This window comes from Haemorhous mexicanus, chromosome 3, assembly GCF_027477595.1.
Source record: "Haemorhous mexicanus isolate bHaeMex1 chromosome 3, bHaeMex1.pri, whole genome shotgun sequence".
Lineage (NCBI taxonomy): Eukaryota > Metazoa > Chordata > Aves > Passeriformes > Fringillidae > Haemorhous > Haemorhous mexicanus.
The window spans coordinates 37814107-37840730 of NC_082343.1; the positions used below are offsets into that span (position 1 = coordinate 37814107).

The 26624-nt window shown below is 35.0% G+C and overlaps 1 protein-coding gene across 1 annotated transcript in view; it reads right to left on the reverse strand.

Moving 5' to 3' along the window:
• The window catches only part of DNAH8 (dynein axonemal heavy chain 8), a 115685-nt gene that overhangs the window by 71747 nt on the left and 17314 nt on the right, over positions 1 to 26624 (reverse strand). The window contains exons 15-33 of the mRNA XM_059843348.1: positions 25145 to 25264; positions 24325 to 24460; positions 23390 to 23577; positions 22392 to 22472; positions 21486 to 21602; positions 18873 to 18992; positions 18004 to 18133; positions 16848 to 16957; positions 15809 to 15915; positions 14792 to 14852; positions 13092 to 13287; positions 11237 to 11427; positions 9516 to 9642; positions 6311 to 6546; positions 4254 to 4358; positions 3162 to 3275; positions 2555 to 2617; positions 1528 to 1628; positions 490 to 627 (exon numbers count right to left, since the gene is read on the reverse strand). Of these exons, the coding sequence (XP_059699331.1) occupies positions 490 to 627; positions 1528 to 1628; positions 2555 to 2617; positions 3162 to 3275; positions 4254 to 4358; positions 6311 to 6546; positions 9516 to 9642; positions 11237 to 11427; positions 13092 to 13287; positions 14792 to 14852; positions 15809 to 15915; positions 16848 to 16957; positions 18004 to 18133; positions 18873 to 18992; positions 21486 to 21602; positions 22392 to 22472; positions 23390 to 23577; positions 24325 to 24460; positions 25145 to 25264 (2441 nt within the window). The remainder of the gene's footprint in view (positions 1 to 489; positions 628 to 1527; positions 1629 to 2554; positions 2618 to 3161; positions 3276 to 4253; positions 4359 to 6310; positions 6547 to 9515; positions 9643 to 11236; positions 11428 to 13091; positions 13288 to 14791; positions 14853 to 15808; positions 15916 to 16847; positions 16958 to 18003; positions 18134 to 18872; positions 18993 to 21485; positions 21603 to 22391; positions 22473 to 23389; positions 23578 to 24324; positions 24461 to 25144; positions 25265 to 26624) is intronic.

Here is a 26624-nt window from a genome sequence, read left to right on the forward strand (position 1 = left end):
GTAATCAGGAGCAATACAGCAGCATGTGTGTGGCTTAGAGCTACGTCAGTGCTGGGTGGTTGTCAGTATGTTCATGTTGGTTACCTCCCCGCTTGATGTCAAACTGGATGTTTAACACCTGCCTGCCTTTCTCTGAGGGTGAAAGAATTTTGTGCCAATTATTATTGGATGCAAAACTTAGAATCAATGGGCTAATCATCCCCGTTGAAAACTTAGTTTTACAAATAAGTTTCAGTTTTCCTAACCTTTCAGCTGGTTTAGCTAATGAGACCGGCAATTCAACTGATCGTATGCCCTTCAGTTATCAAAGCAACAGGTAAAAGGCTGCTTAACTACAAGTATGGTGTTAATTCATTCCTTCTTGAATAATCTTATTGTTTACAACAAACCTGATTCATGGAGGTTTTGATAAATATATAAATGGCTTTGCTGAACTCACCTAAATCTTGATGCACTTAACATCTGTTACTATTAATATGTTAAACATACCTGGCTTGATAATCTGTAAGTTCAGTAGTGATTTTTTCAATATCTATCTCGGTCCAAAGTATGTCATAGTAACCATCAATAGTGCTTATTACAGTATCATATAATCCATACAATTTCTGAAGCAAGCCTAACTCCTTCCTGGAAAAAAAGAAGCAATTATGCCAATAATTTCAATCAGCTCTCTGGATACTTCACAGTATTTAAATACATTATTTATGAAATAATAATACAAAAATAGGAGGTGACAATTTGAGTATGTTTTTTAATGTAGAAAAGAATACTTCATCAAAAAATATCCACAAAAAAGGGCAGATGGTTGGTGCTAAGGACCTAACATCCACACTAAACATATTTGGAGGAAGTTTTGCTTTTGCCTAGTTCTCAAAACCCCCATTAGTCCAAAAGAAACCTAGGTTGTATGCCCTGAGCTGGCTCAGCAGTGCAAAGCAGAGCATGGCAGGTAGAAGCAAACTGTCAATTTACTTAGCTGCACTCTGAATCTGAACTAAAACTCTGATCTAAAACCAGGCAGAAACAGTGAGATCCTCCTCTGGGGTGAATCATCATCAAACTACTGAAATGGCTGGAGCAGAAACATTAGAATCTGATCATCATTTGTACTGCTGCTCAAAAAATTCATACTTTCATAAAAGCTATAGTTAAATTCTTCTTATGATGGAATGATCTTTCCTTACATTTCTTCTTCACTTTCTACCATATCTTAATATCTAAATATATATCGTTTTATATTTATGTCTAGAACAGGGCATATTGCTGATTTATATAGTATTTATACACAGTAAAATCATCTGGTATCATTCTACTGCAATAATAAATAAATAATTTTTTCAAAATTAACAAATTCAACATTAACAAATCAGAATTAACAAATTCATTACAACTTTTAAAAACTTATTTATGTATTTATTCAAGGCAATGGAAAACTTGCATATTGTAATATTTCTGCCTTTGGTATAAGCCTAAGACTTTCTTACATACTTAAAACCATACTTAAGGCAACGGTATTTCCACAGTTACCTGACTCTGTGTAAAATGTCATACTCTGTGACAGGCAGTCCAAACAACCGTTCACCAGATGAGTATGTGATATACTTTCTCCACAGCTCATCAAAGTTAGCCTGATTAAGTTGTGTTTCATACAGACCAAATGAAAATACAAGTGTTTTAGTTTTAACTTAAAATTGTCTAAAATAAAATCATTAAACTGTTTCAAACTTTTATTAAGTCTATTAGAAGTATATCTGAAAATATTTTAGATCTAAACAAATATATTCTCTCTATAAATATAGAAAAACACGAGAGTGCCAAATAACACAATTACTTTCAAAGTCTAACTGCTGTCCAAAAGAATATGATCACCATAGAAAAATGGAAAGAAGAATGATTTTCGCAACTAGTATCCAAAAGTACAGAGCATTCTCTTGGTAAAATAAGAAACACAGCAAACTTAACCAGAATCATTCAATTTTCAGTACATATTACAAGCATTAGAAGTGTTAAGCACCCTCTGTTAGTCACTCACTTCTTTTCACAAACTAAGAATTTACTTTATACATTGTACACAATATTTTAGATTGACAAAAGTACTATTCAAGTTACTTTAACTTGCAGAAAAAAGAAGAAAGATTAAAACTAGAGAAAATACTGCTACTGGACCTATGAATTAAGGTTCATAACAAATAAATAACAAGTTGAAAGACAACTATCTAATGAAAATGTGATCTATAAAAGATTACAAAATTGGCTCATGACTGCTTTGTAACCTGGCTTATTTTCAGCCATTATGAAGGTGTCATAATTGACTCTTCCCTATTTTACTGCTTTTATTACTCCAAATTGATAATTTCTCCTCACAAGGCATGAAGAGTGAAGAAAGGTTACAGATCAATCAATCAATGCTTCCACATTAAGGAAAACATTCTGTGAGAAGAACTATAGAAAACATAATATTATAAGTAACATCCAAATTATAATTTGGTAGAATTGTTATAAGCAAGAGCAGATTTAATTAATTAGTTGCAAATTCAACAGTTTAGTTTCTTACCTGAAAGATCTGCAGCCTCTTACTGGCTTCCTGAGGTGGAATGCCTGCAACCATAGGCCCTTCCTATAAAATAAGCAATTAACAAAAATGGAATATTAATTCTCAGAGTGCCTGAAGGCCACTCTGTATTTACAGACCATTATAGAATACATATTTTTATTATTCAAACTCCAATCAAGTCATGTAGCTTGGTAATTCAATACTTACAGTGGTAAATCTAAGAAGATGTAACTTCTGTGGAATTGAAAATCCCTTACCTTAATTAAACTTAGTAAGATTAGAGTCCAACTTTTCCTACTTCCTTATTTGCTGAAAATAACAAAACCAGGACACTGGTCCTTTTTAATGCTGATGTGTGTGCAAAGATGCCACAACATGTACTACTGTTTCTAAATTAATTTGGATTTAATAATCACAATTTCATTACAAGTTGCATTACCAGTGCTTCTTTTCTTTCTTTATAGAGTTGTGTGTATTTCTTCATACTGAAAAGTTTGACCTACAGTGATGACTGCTTAGCAACCATGACATCCAGCATCGGTAGCTGAGCAGAATAAAATTCTGGCACCCAAATCCTGCAAACCAAAATAGTACTAAATTCATTTACCGTTTCATAAGCTGTTTCAAACTGTGCCACATCCTCCTGAAAAACTGCAACTGCTTCCAGCAACTCTTTCTTAAACTTGGGCTGAACTTCAACCAACTCATCTTGAACTACAACCTGACATGGAAAAGATTAAAAGAAAAGTTATTTCTGTAAGAACAAGTAACAGATATTTGAATAAGAAAAAAATCAAAATTGTGAATAAAACATCTCAAATTTTTGAACAAAAGTTGATTATTTGAAGCTAAATACATTTTTCCCCCTTTATGGTGCTATATTCAATTTTGGAGAGGAAAGGTGAGGGATAAACCAAACCACCCCAACTAAAAACCATAACAAAATCTTGCATTGGACTTTAAAGGAATGTGCTTCATTACAAGCGGGAGGTGGAACAAGATCCTATTATCTTTCTTTCCTCCCTCCAAAAAACCTCAAACCCCAAGCTAACAGAGGCAAGTTCCTCGTGCAGGGCTCAGCCTTCTCTTTTACAAATTTCTTTTTCTTTGATTAAAATCTTGAGAGAAATAACCAAGAGCTGCACAAAAAAGTAAAATGTACTCTTGAGTCCTTTCCTGAGTGATTAATCTGTGGAAGAAGACGTAACTAAATCAATTCAACAAAATATCTACATATTTCCATCTAAACACCTTCATTACCTGAAATACTCAATTAAAAAAAGAATTTTTGAGGGATATAAGACTGTTCTAAATCATAAAGGTGAATGTACAACCACCGCTTAAGGGTAAGGGCACTAGCAGAGTATGCACTTATAAAAATGAAACTTTAGGGTAATAAACTCCCTGATCAGACAAAAATGACACAAAAACTGGAAATGAAGGAGAGCAGACACAGCATTTTCTTGCAGGTTTTATACATATATCTATAAGTTACAATAATATTTAAATATCAAAGTTATCTATAAAAATTAAATTAGAAAATGAACCTACGAATAGTACATTACGACACTACTGCACAACTGATGTCAAGAGTGAGAAGTCAGAGAGGATGGACAATTAGTCTCACACTCTCATTTATGATCTGAAGAAATCCACATGTTTTCCACAAATGGAAAATAACATAATTTTATGTACTTACAGCTTGGGTTTTTAATTTATTAAAAGCATATCTCATTGTATCAACACCATCTGATTCCTCTTTCGTAATTTCCACTTCAAATGCATTTAAAATGGCATAGGCTTCCTAGATTAAAAAAAAAAAAAAAAACTAACTTAGGAATATAAGTTCATTTGAGGAAACATACATCAAATTTCTAAAAAACATTTCAAAGAAAATCTGTTCTAATATTTTAGCCATAACTGTTTTGATGGGGGTTTCTTCTAGTAAGGATGAGGAATGAAGAACTAGGGAACAACAGCAAAAACTATTTCTTCAAAGATGTCTTGGATGAAACACTAGGAAAACATACAAGCACCATAGATTTAATATCAGAAAATATAAAATTTTATCATGTCAATGGTATTTTATTCCACATATCTACAGTCCACCTGAATGCAGATTTTGATGAATTTTCCGTAACTGTAAATAACTGTGCACTTTAAGTTACACATCTATAAATATTTTGCCATATCATCTATAAAACCTTTTTTGCTAATTTTGCCGAACTGTCAAATAAATGGATATGTATCTGTAATGGAATGAACCTTTCTTATTGTTTGTTCTCATTTGCAATTTATTTGCTTGCCTTCTGCTTTATGATCCTCCTCCTACACAAACTGCATTATTTAAAAATAAGTTCATTTTCATATTTTACTCATCATTTGCCAAATTCACTCCAGTATGTCCATGTCTGTCTTGTAATGGGAAACCCAGCACTGGACACAGCACTCCAGATAAATCTCATATCCCAGAGCAGAGGGAATCATAACCCTCAAGCTGCTGGCAATACAGCTTGTAAAAGGCCCAGGAGACCCTTAAACCCCTTTGTTGCAAGTGCTCTTTTCTAGCTTATGTTCACTTTGGTGTATTTTCAAAAAAGAACTTAGTTCTTTTACTGCAAAGCTGATTTTCTACCCAGCTTGCACTGGTGTCCAGGGTTATTCTTCTCCTCAAGAAAAAGGATTTAAGGCTGACTTGTTAACACAACTAACCCTACTGACATTGGCAGAACTCATTATATTAATATAGGAAGGAAATAAATGCTCATGAGAAATGTGAAATATAAGTAGTTTGGGAAAGATCATGATCTTAAATATTCATTTTAAAGTGGCAGAAGCACGATGATGATGATGATGATAATGATAATAATAATAATAAACAACTACATGTTAATACTTCATCTTTGTTAATACCTTTTACTTATTTACAAAGCTTGCTTTATTTCCTACACATGCAAAACCTAGCAAGTAGACAATGCTGAACTCAGTTCCTCTTGCTTGCTTTATTTAACAGCTATGAGTATGATTATCATATCCTGAAGACAGATTAATAACATTTAGTAAATGTGAATATTACTTTAAATGTCTACATTATTGTTCAGGTTCTTCTATTTGATGTAAGGCTTAGACTTTCTAACATACTTGATACACACCTAAGAAGGCAGCTGCATTTCCACAGTTTACCTCTACATCATTTAATTAATTAATTTGTTCTATTAGCCGACTGTTTCAGACAGTGATAGTAAATACCAAGTACTTATAATGAGCTTGTTTTAGCTTCTTTCAGCTTCTTTCTTACAGAAAAAACTGAAAGAATGCTGCCAGCTTTTGACAGCATACCATGATGTGTGGTTTCATGCATATTCTCTGGTTATATTGAAGGAGTTAGATGATCAAGATGTTTGTTTACACACATGGGAAAAGTAAGAGGATTAAGGCTAGTGAAAAGCAAAAGGGAGCATAGTGCTCCCTTGCCTTGTGTTCTCATAGTCTTATTTCTGCATGTTGTCTCCTAGATTGTTTCTATATTATAATTTGAGAAATGATTTTTTTCTGTTTTGTATCAATACAGAATCCATCTAATTATCTGATTCATAATTTATAATACAAAAAACCAAAAATAATATTTTGTTTCCCATCTTCAGCCTAGTTCCTTCAAAACAGTGTTCAAAGTTTATCTTATCCTATGACAATTTATATTATTAATAATAATAACAGTAACATTTTCCCAATATAACAAATTAGAAGTCATCTTACTTCAATAGGTCCCATAGAGATGTCTATATGTGATCTCTTTTCTTGAATGGCAGCTAAAGCTTCCATTGCTAATCTGACATCATCTAAGTCAACCAGAGGTCGAGCCAATTTGTTTAGGTAATCATTTATGAACGACGTTATGTCCAGCAATTTCGCTTTATATTCCTCATTTAAATAACGACAGAGGACCATCTTCCAGGAATTGGCTTCAATTGTTAAAGCTTTTTTCAGTGGTCCTGGTTTTAAAAAACAATAAAATAAAAAAAATTACTCAATTCCTATCCTAATTTTTTTCTTTAAAAAGCCCACATCATCACAGATGGTTCTTTAACAGCAGTTAGAAAACAGCAGACAAGCAATTCCATTACAGCATTTTAAAAGTTTCAAAACAAATCCAACTATAACTAAATATATTTATGTTGTTTTATTGTATAATATGGTATCTGTAAAACATTGGTAAGCTTACCTAGTGGAGCACATAGAAAAGATGAATAAAGAACAAAATGTCTACTTATTAATGTGGATTTTCACAGAATAGCTTTGATATACATTACCCAAATGTATTAAGATCAGTGATATTTAAATGCTTTATACCCACTGAAGAAATGGCATCTTGGGATTTCAAAATTGGGACTTGGAATAGTTCACAGCTAAAACTGTAAGGTGACACATAATGTTTTATGCCCTTAATATATAATCACAAACCAACACTGAAGAAACAGAAGAGTCAAGAATTCAAATATAATTACAGAAAAAATTAGGATTTTATTAGGCAGCATTTTGTTCTCTGGTAAAAGAAAGCAAAATATACTAACAGCATAAAACACTTCTCATAAAACAAATTTTGCAGCAGATATAGATGGTCCTTTAATAATGTGTCTATTAACATTAAAGAGATGATTCATGAAGCCCAGGGATATTTCAAGAAAATTACCACAGCCTTCCAGAAGTTAAAATCTGTAAATCACAATAAATCAGTTCCCAAACCTAAACTGAGTCCAAGAAACTACCTGCTGTCCCAGATCATAAAAGATATTTAACACCTTTTTTCTGTAACCTAGTGGACTTGGGTCCCTTTGGTGCAGTGGTCACACATGACCATCAACAAAAACAATATTCTTTTGGAAACACTCTTTCTTCCTACTCTTGGTCACACAATAATAGACAGAGTTTTCCAGAGTGGTCTCATTAAAAAGAAACTGCATCCAGAAACTGGGTGAGGATGTGCAGTCAGCAGTCTGACATTTTTGCTTGTTCACTGAAAGAAATACGGTTAACGCACCACCAAGATCCTGAAATGAACTCCAGTCTTCAAAGCAAGCATCTTCTGCTTCTTAGATGTGCAAGAAAGACAAATTTTACAGATTATTTCTTAATCTAATCAAACTAATCTGTCATAAGAAGAGAGTTGCTCATTAGAAATGCAGCCACACTGATATTTGCAGCAGGACACATCTTCTGCTTGTCACTAGGCTCCAACCAGATAGTTGGACAAGAGAAGATGTGTTAGCCTTGTAATAACCTGTGAGGTGAAAGGGGTAAGTGCCATTGGAATCCTTAGCAAAATCAGCTGTGGCACTAATGCCATAGAATAAAAAGCTTAATTCAGAACGTAATGTTCTGAGAGCTAGAGATACTAAATATGGGAATGACTAAATAGCCATGACTAAATAATTCCACTGAAAGGGAACAACACATTAATGCTGTTAAGTTCTAGTCTTTCACCAGTTCCAAAAAAGGTGCTTGATGCTTCCAATGCTCTTCATAACCATTGGCTGATGTGATGCCAGACAGGAGTACCAAGGATGATCAAATCAGTGTCAATACACATTCATTAACTCTTTGGAAAGTCTCCAAAACAAATTCACATTCATGACAAAACTTAGTGTCCACATTTACAAGCAGAGAAGACAAGGGAAATGGAGGATTTTTTAATCACAGATTTCTTAGAAGGATCTGAGTGAGCCCTGGCTGACAGTTGGGGAGGTCTCTTCAGTGATTTCTATTCATATTGAAATACGTCTAGATATATTTCAATGTATATATTCATATTTACAAGAATAAACCTGTCACTCATAGTATCCTTCTGGACAAAGCACACAGCTGGATAAACACATCATCTCAGGGTGAGCAGATGGCTCATGGGCTGGACCCAAGGGTTGTAGTGAATGAGGTGACATCAGACTGGGGACCTGGCAATTGTGGGGTTCTACAAGGCTCTATTTTAGACCTTAGGCTCTTCAACAACTTCATAAATTACTTGGACATAGAACTCGAAGGAATACTAAGGAAGTTCACAGACTGGGAGGAGCTGTTGGCTCACCTGAAGTCAGAGAGGCCCTGCAGAGAGACCTCAACAAATCAGAGGGCTGGGCAATCACCAACCATGTGTAGTTCAACAAGGGAAAGTGCCAGATTCTGCACGTGGAATGGGGAAACCCTGGATGTAGGGACAGACTGGGGAATGAGATGCTGGAAAGCAGTGGCACAGAAAGGAACCTGGGGCTCCTGGTTGATAGCAAGCTGAAGATGAGTCAGCAGTGCCCTGGCAGCCAGGAGGGCCAAGCATGTCCTGGGAGCATCAGGCACAGTGTCAACAGCCACACAAGGGAGGGCATTGTCCTGCTCTGCTCTGCACTGGGACAGCCTCATCTTGAAGCCTGCATGCAGTTTTGGTCACCACAAAATAAGAAAGATACTAAACTATTAGAGGGCATCCAAAGGAGGTCAATGAAGATGATGAAGGGCCTTGAAGGGAAGCCGTACGAGAAACAGCTGAGGGCACTTGGTCTGTTCAGCCTGGAGAAGAGAAGACTGAGAGGAGACCCCATGGAAGTCACACCTTCCTTGTGAGGGGAAGAGGAGGGGCAGACACTGATCTCTTCTCTGTGGTGGCCAGTGACAAGACCCAAGGGAATGACTTGGCGTTGTGTCAGGGGAGGGTTAGGTTGGATATTAGATAAAGGTTCTTCACCCAGAAGGTGATTGGGCTGGAACTGGCACCTCAGGGCAGTGGTCACAGCACCAGCCTGACAGAGTTCAACAAGCATTAGGACCACACTCTCAGGCACATGGTGTCATTCTTGGGGAAGATCCTGTGCAGGGTCAGGACTTGGACTTTGATGATCCTCGTGGATCTTCTGTGATTGTGTGACTATTTTACTCATTATCTTACTGTACATACTAAGATAAGAAAATGTCATACCTGTGTCCAACTCAATTGGACCAAGAAGCATAATGGGTTTTAAATTTTTCATCTCTTGCTCAAACGTATCGTAGTGAACTATTTCTTCTTTGATTTCAGACAGGGTGGGACCAGTAGCAAAAAATTCCTGTGTGTAGTTTAAAATGTCAATCAACAAATGTCCTTTTCCATAATTTTGGTAAAACATGTTGTAGCTGTAATTCAGTAATTACTGAAAATGTATACCAATATTATACTTGGTTTTAGCCTTCTGCAGCCTTGCTAGCATTGTAAAATGAATGTTTATAAATTTCTCTGTCACTAACACTCAACCTTGTTGGGAAATTCCAACCGAATTCAACAGAGAAACAGATAACCAAGCCATATTAAGGACCTACTTGTTTTGTGAAAACAGGTGATGAAACAGAAGTCAAATACATGCCCACACTTACAGAAAGACTACCTCATATGCCAAATTATGTGAGAAACAATCACAATAAAACACATTTTCTAAGTAGTTCCCTGAGCAGAACTCAAAGGTAGAAACATTTTGTGATTCTGAAAAGCTGCAACTCAGCAATATTACTTAAGACCTGTATTGATTATGCTTACACTGCATGGGCAAGTAATAAATGCTGAAAGCTTTATCCCACTTCTACTCTTTTGTCCAAGAGTACCCAGGAAGGCAATGGAAAGGTTAGCATAGTGGAAAAGGAAGAATGTAGAAATTAAACATGTGTGTATAAAACTTAACTGCCTTATTATTGAAGGTTTCACTATAGCAGTAGCCTATTCCTCAGTAGTAACTAGATCAAGCTAGCAACATTAATTATTTAGGACTTAAAATTTTAATTAGACTAACAGGAAATTTTCAGCCCTGCTTATGAATTGGCGGGGTTTTAACCCACATAAACTCATCTTGAATTCTACCATTTCATGGTCACTGTAGCATAAAACTGCCCTTGAGTTTCACCTTCCCCACCCCCAGCTCCTCCTTGTTGGTGAGAACAAGGTAGAGTATGGCACCTCTTCTCATTGACTCTTCCATTACTTGGTCAAAGAAGTATCATCAACACATGACTGGAATCCAGGAACCTCCTGGATTGCTTATGCCCTGCTGTGCTGTTCCTCCAGCAGATATCAGAGTTGTTGAAGTCCCCCATGAGGATCAGGGTTTGTGAGTGTGAGGCTGCTCCTGTCTGTCTACAGAAAGTCTCATCTGCTTGGACCTCCTGGTCAGGTAGCCTGCAGCAGATCCCCACTATAACGTCACCTGTCCCTGCCCTCCTTTGAATCCTGGCCTGGTTTTTCCTGCCTAGCCTTCCTAAAGAGCCTGTGTCCCTCCATTCCAACACTCCCCTCATAGGTGCCATCCCACCATACCCCTGTGATACCAGTAGCCTTGCAGGCATGTGCATATCTCTAACTCCTCTTGTTAATATCCTGTGCTACCTGTGTTTGCATAGAGACATCCTTCATATCAAACTGGGTTGGTTTTTGTGGCCAAAAATCCAGAGTTACACAAACAAAATAAAGCAATTGCCAGGTTTTCAGTATCTAGAATGGCACAGAATCACTATTAGCAGATAGAGTACCATTGCCACAGAAAGATAAAAGAAGAATTTCAGCTGTAAATGTGTTTTCTACATCTTTTTTTTTCCTTGATTTTCCACAATGTTTTCTGATTTCAAAAGATAGGATTAATGCAGAATAGTCCTGTAAATGATAATCATTAAACTGACCTGAAATATGGTATCTTTATCTTCTGTCCACAACACCTTATATTTATCAAACTCTTGTAGAACTTCACTAACTCCTTCTTTTAGAGAATTCCCAGCAGAAGAGAGAATCACTATTATTTTAGTAATAGCTTCATTTTCTGCAACACCTGAGTAAAAATTTTTTATCCTTCTGATAACGTCATCACCTCCTTCTGTAAAATAAAATTATATATAAATCAATGAATTGCTGACAGTCTGATTATTTCTTCTAAACCTATGCATACCAAATTGAGCAATGATTCGCTTCAGAAAGGCTGAGTATCCTTCAAAGATCTGTCACACTGCTTAATGTGAAGTACCAGCTGCTAGCTCATGCCAGAGACTATACAGCTAGAGCAAGTTCAGTCCAAAATGAAGGTTTTCACATGGAAAGAAAATAGTCTTCTTCATTCACAAATTTCATTTTCTCAATAAATAAAACTAATGAATGAAATGAATGAATGAAATGAATGAATGAATGAATGAAATTAAATGAAATTTCATTCCATTTCATTTTAATGTAATTGCAAGCAGAACATCAAAGGCCTCATAAACATTCTACATTATTTAATAATTTTTTAAAATTTTTTAAATTAAAGTTTTAATGTATATACTGCTTAAAGCAGTGTAACCTCTTGAACTCTTTGATTAATTGCTGAGAAAATGAGGGTCAATATAGAAACCGATATACTTCAGATCTGATGAGCTACTCCTCTTATAACAATCCCTGAGCATTTTGAAGCAGATTTCAGTGAACAAAGAAGAAAAATCCACCTTTCCCACAGCATATATTGTTTAATGAGGGGAATTTGAGGCAGCTCCAAGTTCTCTTTTACTCTGAAGGCCTTTTCAGGGGCCTGCTTTCTGGAAACAGTCTCAAATTCATCCATCCTTACGAGTTCACTCCATAATCTCATTGCTACAGTATTAACATATGCCTCCAGGTGTTCCTGGTGTCTAGTTAAAGGTGATGAAAATGTTAATTTGCTGATGCTGTATTTTGACATAGCAGAGGAAAAGACTCTGTCTGACAAGGATTGGCTCCTGCCACCCTGCTTGAAGCCCATTAAAAGAGGTGAGAATCATACAAGATACATCAGTAGAAGAATAAAGTAACAGCTCTGGACTGCTTGAACGGAAAACTTTCCAAGATGTTACACATTTTTTGAAAGAATGCTAACAAAGATATAACTGGATTGCATATCACTGAGTCAAACAGCTAAGAAAAACCAACATGTAAAATGTAAATATGTAAAAACATATTTAGGCTTTTATGGTGGCTTGCAAAATGTATGGAGAGACACTTGGAAATAATATTAAGAAATAAAGTATTTGACTAAAATGGATGTAGGTCTGTCTCCAGTCAAATATTTTTCATTCACATGAAAAAATATTTGAAGTGTCTTTAATCCATCCAGCAATTAAATCTTTCCTGAAATCTGTCTCTTGCTGTATCTCAATATTTTAATGAGATTTAGTATAAAATCATGGTTTATTGTTTCAATAAATATATCATTACATTCCACAATAAGGAGGTAAAACAATTGATCAACAACTTACTTTGCTTTAACTTAATTAAAATATTCAGAATCTAGGAATTTTTCAAAGTTTTTTGTTTACTGTTTTTCAGAGTTGTAATACTTAAGTAAGCCTGAAAAGCTATTTCTGAAAAATACAGCTAATTAAATCAAAATAAGCCCCCCAAAATTAATGTAAAATAATCCACAGTAGGCTTCTCTGAAGAAAGTGAGCTTATTCACAAATATTTATATATGGCATAGTTATTAAAGCAGAAGGTAAAACGAAAAGTAAAACAAAACCTAAACAAACCACTTACTTTCCCCTTTTTTGGATTTTTTTCCTTGTGATCCAAAGCCTGCAGAAGCTGCTTGCTGTGTGCCTGGTTCTGTTTTTAAAATAGATTTTTGCAAATGCCTCTGTCCCCACTGAGCAACTCCTCGATTTACTTCCAGTATTAAATGAATCATGCGATTGATGGCATGCTGTATATCATCTAAACTGGGAACTATTACCTATTTAAAACAGTTGAAAAATTGTTGAAATAAATGCAACTTATTGTCATTTTTGAGACCTCAGTTTTACTCCACCCATAGTGAATTGCAGAGTTTACCCCAGAAGAGAAGCTGGAAAATACAACTTTAGCAGGATGTCTGTCTCAGAATTGCTTCTAAAAGATGAAACATACTGTGGTGACTTACTATCTAATTATGCACTCATACTGTGGGTGAAAAGGCAAACAAGCATATAAGCAGATAGATTTACTGGCATTTTTTACAGCTATTAAAAAAATTCCTACAATATTCTAAGTATCATTTTTATAATGACTTTTATAAAATGTGTAGGAATGCATTACAAACCTTGTTTTTTACACTCTAGAATAACAAAGCATTAGAAATTGCATGTTACGGTGCAATCACCACTTCCCACCCTTCTCAGGCCTTATATATGATCAGACACATACATAAAAACAAGGCTCTTGCAAACTCTCATTAGAGTTTAGCATTAGCAAAGAGGTATTTTTGCCAGAATTTCTTGATTACTGCCCTGGATCAGCCAAGCATTTGAGGACTGGAAAGAGAGATGTACTTCCTTTGCAGTGGAAGAAATTGGTGCTTTATGCTTCTACAAATATCAACAAGGTAAGCCTTCTATAGTTTGACAGAAATTACATATCATGTGTACACACACACAATGTGAATGTATAACAGAATGGCGATAACAACGCCAATTCAATGTCAAAGGAATACCACCTAAGAGCAGAAGCTTTTTTTCATTGCAATTTCAATATAAACCCATCAATCTTTATAAGACATTTGAGAAATTTTGTAACCTTCTCTCACGAAATAAAAAATGCATGTTGCTGACACATAGTTATCTTACTCTACAAAAGGAAAACAAACTAATGCTTTCCTTCTTTGCAATTGAGCTGCCTTTTTTTCCCCTGTACATAGAAATCCACAACTCCTTTTTCTCGTTTTGAATCTTCTATTTTTATTCAGTGTTCCTCAGTCTGGTCATTTAACTTCCTATTTAGGTGACTAAAGCCAAACTGAGCAAAGATTATGTTCATTATTGAAATTCAACAAAAGGATTTAGATTGCACAAGTAAGAGTTTAAGAATAAGAATAGGAATAGGAATAGGAATAGGAATAGGAATAAGAATAAAGCAAGATGTAGAACCTATTCCAGTAATGCAACTACTACACATGAGGAGAACTGTTATCATTCTGCAAAGAACACAGATGAAAAGGATTGCAATGTATTGTGAAATCACAGAAGGTTAAAAAGCAAGGCTCTGCAAGCACTACTGAGACAGAGGCCAGAGCATTGGGACTGCAAGCACATTTCATCAGTGCTCTCAGCACATCCAGAGATATGAGCAACTGCTCCCCTTTGGAGAATTGCTGGTTCAGTGGAAGTGTGCCCACACCCTGCACTTGGGCAAATGCAGAGATAACTCTAAGACAACACTAACATGTATCTTACCTTACCTTACCTATATAAAATAAAACTTACCAGATTAGGAATATCAAGGTGTACTTCTGCTTTTAGAAAAGGAGTGACGTTCTCAGATTTGCTGTAAATGATTTTGACACATATCATAAACACTTTACCACAAAACCTCCTCAGTTTATCTGAGAAATATAATTTTGACCTGCATTTTCTGACCAAAGCCACATGGAGAATTTTCAAATGAAATTAAGTACTATTTCCAAAACTTACAGAAGTTTCTTCTTTAAAGAATAAAGAAAATTGCTAGACCTCCACCATTCTAACAAAGGCTAACTTGGACCCAGCCATTGCTTTCAGAATTTTTTATTCAGAGTATTTTCTGATTCTGGATTTTAAGCTCTCAGGTTCAGAATGATGGAACTCTGACAGTGGTTTAAATAGGGCATAAGAAGGTCTCACTGATCATTAAATGCAAAACCTATCAAGAGCAAAAGTTGTCCCATTACATTTTAGGTAAGTATTCAACAGAATGGAAAAAAAGTTTCAAAGATGACAAGCTAGTGCAGAATTATAAAAACATGATGTTAACCTACTCAAAACTGAAATTAAAACCTAAAAACATGGAGCAAAGTAAAATTTTAAATGCTACGGTATGATATATTAACCAAATAAGGGAGGATTCAACAATATGATAGAGAAGACAAATATGAAGGAAAAAAGCAAAAAAATTCCCATTGACTTTGACAAGGATTTCAATACATTTTTTATGAAAAATGTCCTTAGGGAAAAAAAAAAAAAACCAATCAGACTTTAACAAACATTAATGACAAAACATCATGATCTTCACTTGCTCACTTGCTTGAATTAAATTCTCTTAATAGAATTCTAAGTAGGCTTTTCAAAGTCCAATATATTATACTGAAACAATTCTGTCTCTGAACTGTATGCCTGTTTGAACAGAGAAGAATCTATAGAAATCATCCTCAATATAGGAGAGTGATTTCGTATGGATCTTGTCATTATTGTGAAGAATTGATACAGAGTGCAGACTATTGAGGGAATCCTTCATTTGCAACTTACATTGGAACACTCATCCTTCTTTTAATACGATCCAAAGACAGTCGGGTTGATTTCTGGAGACTGACTAGCAGCCGGCGACTGAAATAGGCAAGTAAGTCTTTACAGTTCTGTAATAAATAAACCATACATTATTTAGCATCATGTTCACATAGGAACCTGAAAATTATTGCAAAAACATCGTAAGTCAAACCTAATAGATTTTGTCAGAAGGAACTTATGCTGTAAGCTACATGAAAGACACAAACCGAGAAGTTGGGGGGGAGGTGTAACTAAGTAAATAAGTAAAAGCTGCATGGAAAAGAGAATAAAGTATGTGAAGAAACAACTTGTCTTATGCAGATACAGAATACTGAAATCTGTTTGAAATATACTCCTTAAAAAAAGCCCTCCATATTAAAAATAGAACAAATAGAAAACCAAGCCACAAAACTAAACCATGAATTATTCAAGAATATTGGTGCACATGTACCCATTTTTGAATAAGAGACAAATACAGTAAAATATAACTGGATCAAGAATATGAAAACACGGCAACATGACATTATCACTATTTTTTAAAATTGCAACATTGTAGCATTATTGTATTTGTACTTCCAAGTTTGAGTCCTTGTTCTTTACTTCTACTTTCCTTCTCTGCTGAACACAAAGAAACTGCATTCTTCATGGGAAAAGTACAAAGATAATCTTTGCTGATGAAGTTGGAAGAGAATGATAGAAAGGATGAAAGATTCTGTCAACCCAAGAAGGAAAGACTGTGTTATGGTTTAGGCACATTATTGTCTCCAATTTTTACACTTACCACTAGTGTCAATAATTTGTTTAATAAAAGTGATAATTGGAATAAAATGCAATATACTTGTGAAAATTAAAATCCATCTCAAATGCACATTTTAGGTAAGCTATTTCATCATTTTTTCATTATATTTGATACTCTCCATGTGATGTCTTTCTGTAACATAGATATGCAGCTACCAAAAGTCAAGATCCTATTTACTAATCCAATTGGCCTAAAGATAATTTCCTTATTTTCACACAACACCTTTTTAAACTCTTCTTCTTTATCACCACTCTTGCTATCTTCACTTTGAGATCCTTCAGCAGGAGATTTTTCTTTCTCCTTTTCTTTACCGTCAAATGCTAAACGTTTTTCTTTTCCTGTAAATTAAAAAAAAGAAAGTTGTTATTATATAAATATTCTACTTTAAAGCATGCTGTCCCCTCATTAGAGGCAAAACAATATTGACTTTTATTTAGTAATACCTGGATCACCAAAATTTGGTTTTATTTCATGACATTTTTTCACACTAGGAATGTGGTTTAGAGTCCAGCCTATAAGCCTTAGCTTAGCAAATACTGTGCACTACCAATCTGTTACTAAAGATGGATAGGCAGATATCAATATATCCTTGAAAATGACCAAAAAATCAAAAAAAGCATAAACAATTTAACAAAGGACAGAGAAGTATTTTTGTGTCATCTTTTTCTGCTTGCATCCTACTGAACCACCTGCAGCATTGACCCTGCCTATGCCTCTACAGCTGGAGAAACCTGAACCTAGAAGGAAAAAATTCCGTGAAAGAAAAGAGCTCCATTACTGATTAAGCCTCAAAATAAAATTTTCCTTAAAACACTTTTTTTTCCTCCAAATATAAACTATTTCTCTTGTAACAACACTAGATCTTCTAAAATCTTTGTAAGACACCCGAAAGAAGAGGAAACCAGTCATTCAAGTGCCAGCCTTTGACTATACTAATTTAAAGTGACCAGCCCAAAAAGCACATAATTCTACTGCTGCAGGAAAGCTAAAAACAGAGGGACAGTACCAAATAGCTGACAGAGCTGAGAAGAGAGGAACACTGGATTTCATTTACAGATGGCGAGATATGACATGGGAGAGTTATGATGAGTGACTGATAGAAATGCAACTTGAGTGTTCTTCCTCTAGAGCAAATACTTCACTAATCTAAACAGAAGGACAGCTTTTAACTCTAGAAACCCCACCACAATGGAGTTATCTCCATACTTCATGAGCTGGTGGTTTAGTTTAACAGTGGTTAAAGAAGGCAGAGGAGTGACACAGATGAAATTGTAGTGGGAGGAAAATTTGTTTAGCAAATTAGCTAAAACAGATCACTTTTGATAAAAAATAGCTAAAGTCCACAGAACTTTTTATTTAAATAAGCAACACTAACTACCTTGTAATTCTGAGGGCTTAAGAGATGGAAATTCATAATGCTTTTCAAATATCTCTATTAGATCTTGAACAGCATCTTCAACGCGCATGCTTTTGATGTTAAATAACTCAGAACATTCTTTAGTATATTCCTGTTAAATAAAAATATCAATGCCTTGTCATAGTTATCACTGATTATCTTATTACTGTTTCTCTTGATGGAGATTCAAAACATTTCCCTGAATATTATATTAGTCAGACCAAAACAATTTCAATGAAACATATATATTTATTAAAATATACTTGTATATTTATAAAAACTTCTGCTATATTATCACTATATTTTTAATGCCTAAAAAAGCAGAGTTTTAAAAATGCAATGGTACTTTTAGGTGCTTAAAAAAATCCTGAATATTGAAAAGAGGTTACACTCTGAATCTGAAATTACCCAAACACTGTTTCAACTGCCCTTAATAATTTTATTTACTTGCACTCATTTGATAATTAAGACATTTTTAGCCTATTTTGTACTAAGAAAACGTTGAGATTTTCAAATATACTTGTTGGAAAGTATCTTTTGCCTTCTCCTTAAAAAAAACAATTTGGAAAAAATAGGGGGGAAGAAGGGCTATATATCTCTGAGGTCCTTCATACACAAGAAATCTCCTCTAAGAACAATGCACTTAAATAACATTATCTATTACATACTATAGCTTAAGTATCTCAAATACCAAAGAACCAATATGTCTTCATATAAAATTTTTCAACCAAAATAATTTAATTACAAATAAAGATCTGTATTTCCACATAGAAAATTTTTTAGTTTTATTTTCATTTACCAAGGCATTTTTTCTAACATGCTCTAAAATTCAGGTTGAAAGTGGCACACACCTCATTGTCAGTCAACAGATCCTCTATTTTGATAGCACCATCTACTGGTAAGCTAACTAAAGAAGTTCTTGATATTTCTTTCAATATTGTACCAATCCGCACGTCATTTATAACATTTACCTAAAAAGAGAAAACCACATTAATACCATACATTTATCTTTAAAGCATAATGTATTCCATTTTAGAGCACTCTAACAGGTAAAAAATGTATTGCAGAAAAATAAATGCAAGAATGTTACAGAGTAGAAAATTCTCCAAGTGAATAATAACAAGAGTTATGGTAACTTAAGGGTTATTTACAATTACTAGACTCCCAAAGAATCCTGGCTGGTTTAACTGCAGTTTTAGGCAGACAGGCAGTAACAAAAAGTCAGACTCTGGATCATTCCTGTCATGCAAGGTACACTGCTTCTAGATTAAATAAAACAGAGTAATAGAACAAGCTACATCAATATAACTGGATACTTGTTCATGATCTTACTGACCACAAGTTCAGCAGCAAGGCAAGTGGGGGGTCTACTGTAAATTGCTTATGGTCCTTCTCCTTTTAGTCAACACAGTTTTTGCTGGGTTTTTGATCCTAAATCGCAGCATTATTAGTATACAGTCAACTACACTGAATTGTTTTTCGCCATGGCAGAATCCAAGTAAAAGTGACTTCTGTCACTTTTAGTGTGTTTTAAAAGTCCATGTTTCAGTCTTTCATCTGAAGTAGTCTGCGTTTGTGATATTCCATCTTGTTTTTCACGATATACCTCATGCTTCCACTTCACATCACATTTTTCCAGTTTGACAATAATACCCCATTCACAGAAACCAAGAGTCTAACCATGGTTTACTTTTTTAAATTGATATGGGTGGGAGAAATAAAAAAAAAAAAAAAAAGCATACAACCTAAATTTACATAAAAACATGGTTATTTTAGATATACTCAGGCTTACATAACTGGTCATTTCTCACAAAGACAATCTTTTTCCAGCTTTGGGTTTCAGTGGCAAACAAAGTATTGCTCATAATTATGATTTTCTGCCATACATAAAAAGAACTAGATACACTGACCAGTGACTAACAATCTTCTACCAAAGGAGACATAATTTGCAATATTCATAGAAAAGATAATAGTCACACAGTTTAACTACCAAGCCAGAAGGGCAATCTGACTGTCAAGCTAAAGTCTTGAGAAAAAACCAAGCCAATACTGGTCCTCAAACATGTTAAATCTTAGAATCATAGTTTCAACCAAGTTGAAAGAAGACTCCAAGGATCATCTGGTCCAACTTTTCTTGGCAAAAGTACAGCCCAGACAAGATACCCCAGCACCCTGTCTAGCTGAGTCTTAAAATTGTCCGGCACCACTTTCAGTGGGAGATTATTTCCGTGGCTGACTGTTCTCACTGCAAAAAATTTTCCTCTTGTGTCAAATTGGTAACTCTCCACAAGCAACTTATACCCATTACCCCCCGTCTTTTCCCCATAAATCATTGTAAAAAAGGAGTCTCCATCTTCTTTGCAGCCAATCTTCAAATATTACACTATGATGATAAGGTCTCCCCTAAGCCTTCTTTACTCAAGGTTGAAAAAAACCATTTCTCTCAACTTTTCGTCATTTGTCAGGCTTCCCAGTCCTTTGATCGTTGTTGTGGCCCTTCTCTGAACCCTCTCCAAATGTCTTCTGTAAAACTGAATACAGTTCCAGGTTCGGCTTCACCAACACCAAGTAGAGGAGGATGGTGATTTGTTATCACTGTTCATTAATGAAACCCAACATCCTGCTGACTTTGTTTGCTGGAGCAGCACACTGTTCACTCACACTGAACTTGTTATCCCCAAGGATGCCCAGGTCAGGTAGATCTCAGCCTGTGGGGCACTCCTGGATGATGTTTGCCCAGGTGCAAGACCTTACATTTGTCCTTGATGAACTTTGTAAGGTTCTTACTAGTCCACTCTTCATGCCTATTCAGGTCTTCCTGTCGGGTGTCTTTCTACTTTCCATTTAGCTTGGAGTCATCAGCAAACTTTGTCAGGGTACACTTGATCCCATCATCCAGATTACTTATGTAGATATTAAATATGGAATCAAAAAAATTCAGAATTATGTGACGAATACCAAGAGAGTAAAAGAGCACAGAGCAGCATGCAGAGAACTGTGAGGAAAGAGCATAATCTCCTCCATTATTTTATGGGCTGCACAAAGGGGACACAGTTTCACAATATGCCTACTATGGATAGAATTAATGCTCCAAAATTCTCCACTCAAAGGTTTTTTCATGGAAGTATCTTTTATGCAGCTGCAGTCATGGACAAGCACTCAAAGACACGCATGGACTCTGAAAATCAGAGTGAAAGCTGCAGAATCTGAAGACAAGAAGTGGAAATAGAGTCTATTTTAAGGACAGAAGGAAAAATCAAATATATAATGGCAATAATAGGAGAGAATCATTGAGTGTATCCCTACTCCAAGAAAAGGAACCTATTTTCAAAAGCAATAAAATTTGTATGTATGGTACATACATACAAAAATAAGTACAGATTATTTCTGAATATGAAATATAGCATCCTAGAAATAATTTCTGTAAGGTATTGGTTTTATTTATATAGTGAGCAAATGTTTACCCTTCTCAAAAGCTGTCTGTATGTATGCAGAATTTGATCAGCTTCTTGAAAGAAAGTTTCCAGTGTGACAGATGACCAAGTCAACATGGTAAGTCCTTGCCTCAACACAGCTTCCATCTAAGCATAAAGATATAATTTAATAGATTAAAAAAAAAAAAAAAACAAAAACAAAACCTCAAGAGAAGACAATTAAAACAAGTTCTATTATTATATTTACTAACATTGCTTATAAAACAGAGTGGTGTGCAAGGGAGGTTAAAAGTTTCCAATAAAAAAGGTCAAAGAAATTTATGCAGTAGAAAGGAAGGGGAGGGTAGTGCATACTACAGCCTCAGGTTTTTCATTTCTCACACTTCTGTCCAACTTTGTAGTTATACAAACTTACACAAACTCTGCAACCTTTCAGTGTGACAACTTGCAATCAAAATGGGGAGGGTTACTTAAAGCATTCACATACATACACTTGTAAATGTCTGGCAAAACAAAATGGCTTGTGGGATAGACATCCTGCGTCCCCAATAAAACTGTACTTTTGGTGTAGCATAAAACATCATAGTGTAGCATTCTGCACCACTAAAGAGACTCAATTTACAAAGTTAATAATTCCCTCTGAGCAAATTTCCATGTTAAAGCCAGAGATTTGTGGAGATAGATAGACCTCAGAGACTGTATTTTTTGTTCTACTGGTCTTCTATTTCATAGGCACTAAGATTATTTGACCATAAAGCACATTATTTGGGAACTGTATGAAAGATCCAAAGAACAAATTTTTAGTCTTAAAGGTCTCAGAAAAATCCATTAAGCTCACAACATGCAGGTCCACCTAAATATTTGAGAATTATAGATTATGATTGAGGTGTTTTAAGATCTTAAGAGGTATACTGAAGTGCATGCAGCAATACTAACCTTTTGCATTTTTGGTGTCATCAGATTTACAAACACATTTCGCGTTCCTTGACACAAATCTTCATAAGATTGGATAACACCCTGTTGATTGTTAGAAAGGATAGCATCAAACAGAATATTTAAAGCATTTCTTTACTCAAAAAAACAATTTGTCATACAATCAAATAATCTGAAAAAAGATATTGAAAGCTGCCCAATGCTGTACTTGAAAACAAGTGTAGAATTTTACACAGACATTACATACCTAGGAACATAATTTCTGGGATGTAATGAATTTGTATCATGCTGTAGAAGGAGGAATGAAAGCCACCTTTGTGTAACACCTTCTTAAGGCACAAAGCCAGAAAAAGAATGAACTTTCACTAGAACTAAAGACAGCTTGATCTTTAGTGACTGTAACTTGCACTATCCTCTTAATATTGAGTATCATATCCTTTAGATGCTTAAGTCGGGTATGTACTCAGTTTTAAAATATCCTCTTCTCTTATGCCATATGCACACACACACAGAGAAGTCTTGTATGAGGCACAAGATACAGGCTCCCCAAGATACAGGCTCTTGAAATAACACCATAACAGAGACTACAATAGGTATAACAAATGAAACTTCTCTTGCAGGTAATCTGCAAAATTCTTCAAAATTCCAAACTAGACTAACTCCAATATTTCTTATCAAAAACTCTAAAATCCTGCATTTTACTGATTTTCAGACTGTGAAAACTATTTGTATAGCTTAAATTATTTCATGACTGAAGTATACTTAGTGTGCCTTTGGGTATATGAAGTTTATATTCTTATATTTAAGTATCTACAAGCCCACACAGGACTTAGCAGAGGGTTTTCAAATGAGATTTTCCATGTTCACCTGTGCATTCTGCAAATTTACCTTAAACTACCTCTTACCCAGCTTTAATCTTTAGCTATAGAAAAAAATCCATGATTAAACACATTCCCTTTTTAATTTTTTTGAACAGCAATCACGATACTTTTCAAGTTTACCTCTAACTGCAACTTGTTTGACTTCAATTTATCTTCTATTATTGCTAGTTTTAGTGCTTGCTCTGGTACTTCCAGACCCAACTTTAGCATACATTTCGTCTCTCGCACAATCTCTAGAATCTGGGGATCAAAATTAACCAGGAACTTCTCTGTTGTAGGATGGCGCACAAATATCGTGGATTGTAAGACTGTAAAGACATTCAAGTATCAGTTTCAAAGACAAAAGACAAATCAGTTTCAAATTGTTTAAATTCTATAAATTATTATGAAATCCATATTTCTAATGTTACAATATAGTGATTAAGTATGTAGGGTTACTTGTGAAATAGCTTCATGTTATTTTCAGTTAAAGAAAATACACAACCCACTTCCATCACATTAACTTTCTGCCTTTCTCTTCATAAACTAAACAAGCCTCAGATCCAGTCTTATTTGTGTCATAATTTTTCTTAGCCCAAGTTAAAAAATCATGAAATTATTTCTCTAAGTACCAGAAAACACAGTGCTTGACTATCAAACATTTCTAGGCATTTAACAATAATATATAGGCATTTAATAATAATATATTTGTCCTTAGAGGGACTGGGGCAATAAAACGTTATGAATTATTATACTAGAAAAAGGAAACCGAGAAAGAATTATTAAATAGTACTCATAGAGAATTTAAATACCAAAGTTATCTGTGTCTTAAATATGTGTCACTAATGTTTAAAGTCATCTGTCAAACAGTGTACCAAATTATGCAATCCTCTGCATCAAAGCCCAGCATCAAGGTCAGTAAAGCACTGAGATTGTATTACTGAGTCTGATAATTGGATCATGATTTACTTGCACATGTTAAGGGTAAATGAGGCTTAAAAAATATCTGATTTGATTTATGTTAACTTACTATTCAACAACAATTTAAAGAAGCAAGTACATATTTAATTACTTACGATATTGTAATTGTGACATTTCCTTCATCCACGCATTATGATAGACTACCTCGAACTCCACCAATACATATGCAAGTTTGTTGTATGACTGAACAACTGCTTTACCTTCCGGACTTGCCAAGATATCTGAATGTTTCTGTTAAAACACAGTACATTCAATATCCAAAACCACCCATACCACTTGGGTTTTTCTCAATTTAACTATTGTCTATACATAGTGTAGGTTATTACCTACAGTTCTTAAAAACTGTAGCAAATATTTATGGTTCAAATTTACAGGGCAATAAAGTCAGTAAAAACTTGTAAGGAAAAAATACTAAATATTTAACATCAGTAAGAGCAATTACTTTAATATACTGTCATAGATACCTGCGATTCACAGTGACATGGATACTCAGTTCTACTCAAAACTGAATAAGTGAAAATTTATTGTAAAAGTTTCCTTTTTTAATCAGTAATGATATTTATGCCTGTTTTCCTTGGAACAGATTTAGATTATCATTATTCACATCCAAGGGAAACAGGAAAGTGAAAACCTCTATCACATAGAAGTTAACTTGGCATGAGACCCTAGATGCTTTGTAGGAGAATCACACAAACATTTCAAGAATTCTTCAAGGTTATTTTCAACTGAAATAGTCTAGTCTGTTCTATTCCAACACTACATCTTGGATCTACAAGGCTTACTGCAGAGCAGTATAAAAAAATGTTCCTTAGCATATACCAAGTGATGCAATCATAACCAGAAATTTCATGATTACCCTACTAAAGACAGTTCACGGTTACACAAACCACCTAATTTTTCAGCACATCAACTTACATGGAAATAGCTGATTGGTTCATTTACCCTTCTGAATAGCTGTCTCACCCACAGTATCTTTCCTGCAATAGGTGGCATGTTTCGAGCAAGAGGAGGGTCATCTTTCTGGGTTTGGTAAAGCTATAGAAAGAACAATATCATTAAACAGATGCATTTTAAAAATCTATTCAAATGCTAAACTGTTTTCTCTGGTAGCACAATTTCTTCTTCCTCCCAAACAGATTAAATTTGCATGGAGTCACACAACAGCTCTTGGAGAGAAAAATGTATTTCTTCCTTGACTTGCTACCCTTCAAAGATGCACACACATCAACACTGGTACCTCTCCTGTCTCCATTATCTCACACTGTTTCTCAGCTGTGCTCACTTATGACAGAGACCTGAGTACACCAAAAGGCATTGTGAACCCTGGGGCAGAGCAGCCAGTACTCAGGATCAAGTCTGACATCTGACTTTGAAGCCATCTGTTGTGAAAGCAAGATGTTTAAGGAAGTAGTGTCAGGAGAACCCGTGTGGGGCTCTTCCTCCTTTGCTTGGAACTGGCCTCAGGAGAGGCCCAAGCTAGATAGTTAACTGAGAGCTTTTTCCTGAATAGAAACATCAACACTGTTCTTCAGACACACATATCTGACTATTAGATAATATTTCAGGATTTGAACTTAATAATTCTTGTGGGTCCCTTCAAAATCACAATAATTTAGCATTCTATGATATGCACTTTTCTACTAACTCGTAAGCAAAATGCATGTAGATACTCCTGGATACACAGCCCATGCTTTTATCTGTGCCCAAGATGAAAAAAGAATGTCCCTTGCTCAGTGAATGACTGCATTAAAACAAAACAGAAAGAAAAAGGCCTAAATTTATACTGTACAAAATTTGCAATGACAAAGTATTCAATCACTTTAGAACCAGCACTGCAGTAAGAGCAACATTTTACTAGAAATAACTTGCTTGACAAAGATAAAAGGCAATTTAGTAATATCAAATAAATAGTTAAAACTAGTCAACAGAATCAAGATGTGTTCTTTGACAGAAAAAAGGAGTATTTGGAGCCACCCAACTTTAGGCATGTGAACTCAGGCTGTGATGACACAACTCTTCACTAACTAGAATGTCTTAGCCCTACCTCATGTCTGGTGGCCCCTACCAAAGAAATCCAAGTAGCTTCTCAATGACCTTGAGAGGAACTTACCTGGATTAAACCCTCTCAGTAAATGTACCTATCATTTTTTTGTCTGGGAAAATACAACTAAGGGTGGGTTACATGATTTTTAAGCAAGCAGGGCTGCTAAAACTCTGTTCCTCTAGTTAAGCCAGTAATTAGGGGTTCAGGGATTGCAATATACAGTGTATAGGTAGGGAAAGGACACTGTAAAGAGTGGTTCAGCGCAGCTTTGCTAGGCTACAGTTTTAAGTCACTGTTTGGAGGAAATATTTTCTAATAACTGCAGAGTTTATAGATATTGGCTCCTTGTGC